The sequence below is a fragment of the Notamacropus eugenii genome, chromosome 5, assembly GCF_028372415.1.
Source record: "Notamacropus eugenii isolate mMacEug1 chromosome 5, mMacEug1.pri_v2, whole genome shotgun sequence".
NCBI classification, from domain to species: Eukaryota; Metazoa; Chordata; class Mammalia; order Diprotodontia; family Macropodidae; genus Notamacropus; species Notamacropus eugenii.
In genome coordinates, this window is record NC_092876.1 from 89,631,019 (window position 1) to 89,635,045 (window position 4,027).

Genomic DNA, 4,027 nt, shown 5'->3' on the forward strand with positions numbered 1-4,027 from the left:
AGCCACCAAGTGGAGACTTTCGTCAGTGAACCTCTCTTTCACTTGCTTGTTATCCACAGAATGTTCTCTAATAGAACATAAGGCATTTCTTGTCTAAGGGCTCTTTTCTCTACTATGAACTCAGAGTTTAGGCTTTTGTGATAGGAGATATCTTGTGGGTTAGGGGATGAGATTCCCTCAATAGTATTCTACCAATAGAAAGTGGGGACTGCTTAAATAATTTCTCGTGCATTTAGTGAAGCTACTCTATAAAGTTTTTCCCCTGCTTAATGCAATGCCATATCCTCCTAGAATCAAGATGAACATATTAACTAGAGAACTGACTACTGTCCCTGCCTGTGGAAGGCATTCATAGAGAAAACCTGTCCAACTCAGAGTCTGCTTCATGGCACTCATTGGCAACAGCTCCTCTACTTTACCTTCTGAATTCCTCCTCATCTGTTTCCCTGGCTACCAGAGCTGGCAGCATTGGCTCTCTGTACCCCTGGGCCTGCTGTTCCTATTGGCCATGGGGGCCAATGCCACACTCCTCCTCACTATAAGGCTAGAAAGATCTTTGCATGAACCCATGTACTACTTACTTAGTGTACTTTCTCTGTTGGATATTGTTCTCTGCATCACGGTCATCCCCAAGGTCCTGGCCATCTTCTGGTTTGATCTCAGACCCATCAGCTTCCCTGGCTGCTTCCTCCAGATGTACATCATGAACAGTTTCCTACCCATGGAGTCCTGTACGTTCACTGTGATGGCTTATGATCGATATGTGGCCATCTGCAAACCACTACATTATCCATCTATCATCACGAATCAATTTGTGGTCAAGGCAATCATCTTCATTGTGGTTAGGAATGCTCTCCTTACTGCACCTGTTCCAATCCTTTCTTCCCAGCTACATTACTGTGGGGACAACATTATCAAGAATTGCATCTGTAGTAACTTGTCTGTCTCTATACTCTCCTGTGATGACATCACTTTCAATAGGATCTATCAGTTTGTGACTGGCTGGACCCTATTAGGTTCTGACCTCATCCTCATCATTCTCTCTTACTCTTTTATCCTTCGGGCTGTACTAAGGATGAAGGCAGAGGGGGCTGCAGCCAAGGCTCTGAGCACATGTGGCTCCCATTTCATCCTTATTCTCTTCTTCAATACCATCCTACTAGTACTGGTCATCACCAATGTAGCCAGAAAAAGAATTCCTCATGATGTCCCCATCCTGCTCAACATCCTGCATCACCTCATCCCCCCAGCCATGAACCCCATTGTCTATGGAGTCCGGACAAAGGAAATCAAGCAAGGGATCCAGAAGCTGTTGAGGAGGTTGTGAGGAATGGGGAGAGTTCTACTTTTTTTTTGATGGACCAACTTTTCAAATAGAAGGTATCATGATGTGGCTTAAAGGATTTATTTTTATTCTGTGACTAGATTCCATTCCTTTTTCTCCAGGATGCTCCAAATGACTGTGAAGGTCTCTCTCTGTCTTTCTCTCTCCCATTGAACATCCCAGTTTTCTTTATTTCTAATAGGCTTCCCAACTGAAGGGATTTGGAAGTTGGGCAAAAGTCTACCATGAATGTCATTTTAAACTAACTGACCAAGATCTGTTGCCCAAGATTTGTTGTGTGTTAAGGCTACCTTATTCCTGACAAAAGTAGAAAGATAATTAGAGATCATTAAAGATAAGTAGACCAATATTTTGATAGGATATAAAAAGCTGCAATGCAAGATGGATGATCCTAGCTTGCATTCCAATATCATGATAGAGTCTAAAAAACACTTTCTTACTTAAGAATCCCATTAGGTACATCATAGGGTTATAGAGATTTGGAAGAAACCTCAAAGGCTACCTAGTCCAAACTCCTGAACCCCCATTTTACAGATGAGAAAACTGAAGCCTAGGGAAAGTAACTGATTTGTCTAAGACAGCAGAAGCAAATATCCATCAAAGGTAGGGTTTGAACCAGATCCCATGACTTCAGAGCCAGTCCTCACTCCTCTCCTAGAGTAAGTTCACTCAAATCTATTTTGTAATAATAATTATTGAGATTTGCATTGCGTTGTAGGATTTGGCAAATGTCTTTTGTGGTCCTCATATTAATGTTGAGAGATACATATAATTATTCTCATTTTACAGATGGTTAAGTGACTTGCCCAATCAATAAGTGTTAGATGAAAGATCTGAATCCAGGTCATTCCTAACTCCAAGTCCAATCTTTTTGTGTTTGAAACAACTCATTTGGCATTTGTGCTTATTTGAACAGTACCTGCCTGGAAAGTTAAATTTAACACAGTGGTGTTATGCTGTAGGGACTTCTTAGGCAATGAATGGCATAAACAAAATCAAAGGAAAACAACAACAACATGGTTAATGCTTTCTGGCAAGTATTTACAGGGACTCCCAGGTTGCTTTCCAGGATCATCAGGACCCATCATCCACTTCTTACTGTTTGAGTTATTTTCCCCTTATATGTAGTATCCTAATTTGTACCCAAAATATTGTCTCATTTTATATTATCATATTTTAATTCTGTACAAGAGTTGCTTTTTGAGATTTTTCCATGTATGTTTTATATATGTTATATATGTTGTACATAGTAAGCACAAATAAAATTTAGTTGACTAATTGGTAACTTGTTATTTTTATAAAACCTTATAAAAACCTTTATAAACATAGTAAATATTAATGAATTTTTGTTGACCAGTCAGTAATTTGCTAATTATTTGTCTCCTCTTGCAGACTTAAGAGCTTTCAGATCTGTTAAGCTGAGAGTATCCTTTTGATCACATAAGGACATGTAAAATAATAATTCTTGAATTTTGGAGTTGGCTCTACCTGAAAAAGACATTTATTTCTAGATTATGTGTTGGAAACGAAGTTAAAGATCATATAAGTTCAATTGACAAGAGGAAATTATTTGCCTAAAGAAATGTAATCAGTCAACAGGCATTTATCAAGTACTTACTGAGTACTGAGCTAAGTGCTGGGAATACAGATACAAGCAGAAGAAAGACAATTCCTTCCTTCCAGTGACTTACATTTCAATGGTGAAAGATGACACATGAAAGGAGCTCAAAAGTGACTGAAAACAATGTTAACCATGTAGAGGTATGACAGAGGAATCTCGTGGAGATCAATCAATAACTCAGTCTAGGGAAGAACAAAGACTTGGTTGGCTTTGGCCTCCTACTTAAAGAGGAAGGTCTGGCAGGAACTAGCCAACAAGAAAGAGGGGCCCTAGGAAGAGAGGGTACTTCCCATATGAAAAGTAGACCAGAGCCAGCATGAGTTTCCAGGGTGAAAAGGTTTCTGTGGTATGATAGAAAAAGTCCTGTGAAGAGGAGTGTAAGCCCAAGCAAAGTGGAGGATGTTTTGTTGTTTTCTTTCTGGAGTTCAATTTCCCAGACTCATTGAAAACATCTGAAGGAATGATCTCCTTTGAACCTTGATAATTCACCACCATGCTTACAGATTCTGAGCCAATCAGGGACCAGGTCTTTGTTTTATATATATACTGGGAGGTTGGCATTTTGCTTTTGGGGTTCGCTTATGAGAAGGACATTTTGATTCCCTGGACAGGACTCTGAGAAGCCTAGTCAGAGTTTTGTGCTCTCCTGTCTAATAGTATATGTAGATGGTTGTACTATGTTTAGACAATTGCAGCCCTTTCTGTTGATCTTTGTGCTAATTTCTCTGCTCGTATTTTCTCTGTATTCTCTCCATGTTCAGGGTGCTGGCCTTTTCCTTGAACTAGTGAATGTAAATAAAGTAAGATTGCTGACCCCTTTAAAAATTGACTTTCTTTAGCTAAGCAGATCAAAGAATCTGTGCTAGTAGGCCATCCTGGGTGTACTAGGGTGCTTGCTAATAATATGAGGCAGGCATATAGCCTGGAGAAGAATGAAGAACACAGTCTCACATGTATCTGGTCCAAGAATTGAAGCCAAATCCTCTGATTTCAAAACTTCTTCACACTATACCATGGAATCCCTTTTTGGGCAGCTAAGTAGTGCAGTGGATAGAGCACCA

At 39.7% G+C, this 4,027-nt stretch overlaps 1 protein-coding gene across 1 annotated transcript; it reads left to right on the forward strand.

The window, feature by feature from the left end:
• Window positions 1–353: 353 nt before the first annotated feature.
• LOC140508649 (olfactory receptor 56A1-like) lies at window positions 354–1,367 on the forward strand. The gene has a single exon (XM_072616539.1). It carries the CDS (start codon window positions 386–388, stop codon window positions 1,325–1,327), a length of 942 nt encoding a protein of 313 aa, XP_072472640.1. The 5' UTR covers window positions 354–385; the 3' UTR covers window positions 1,328–1,367.
• Window positions 1,368–4,027: the final 2,660 nt, after the last annotated feature.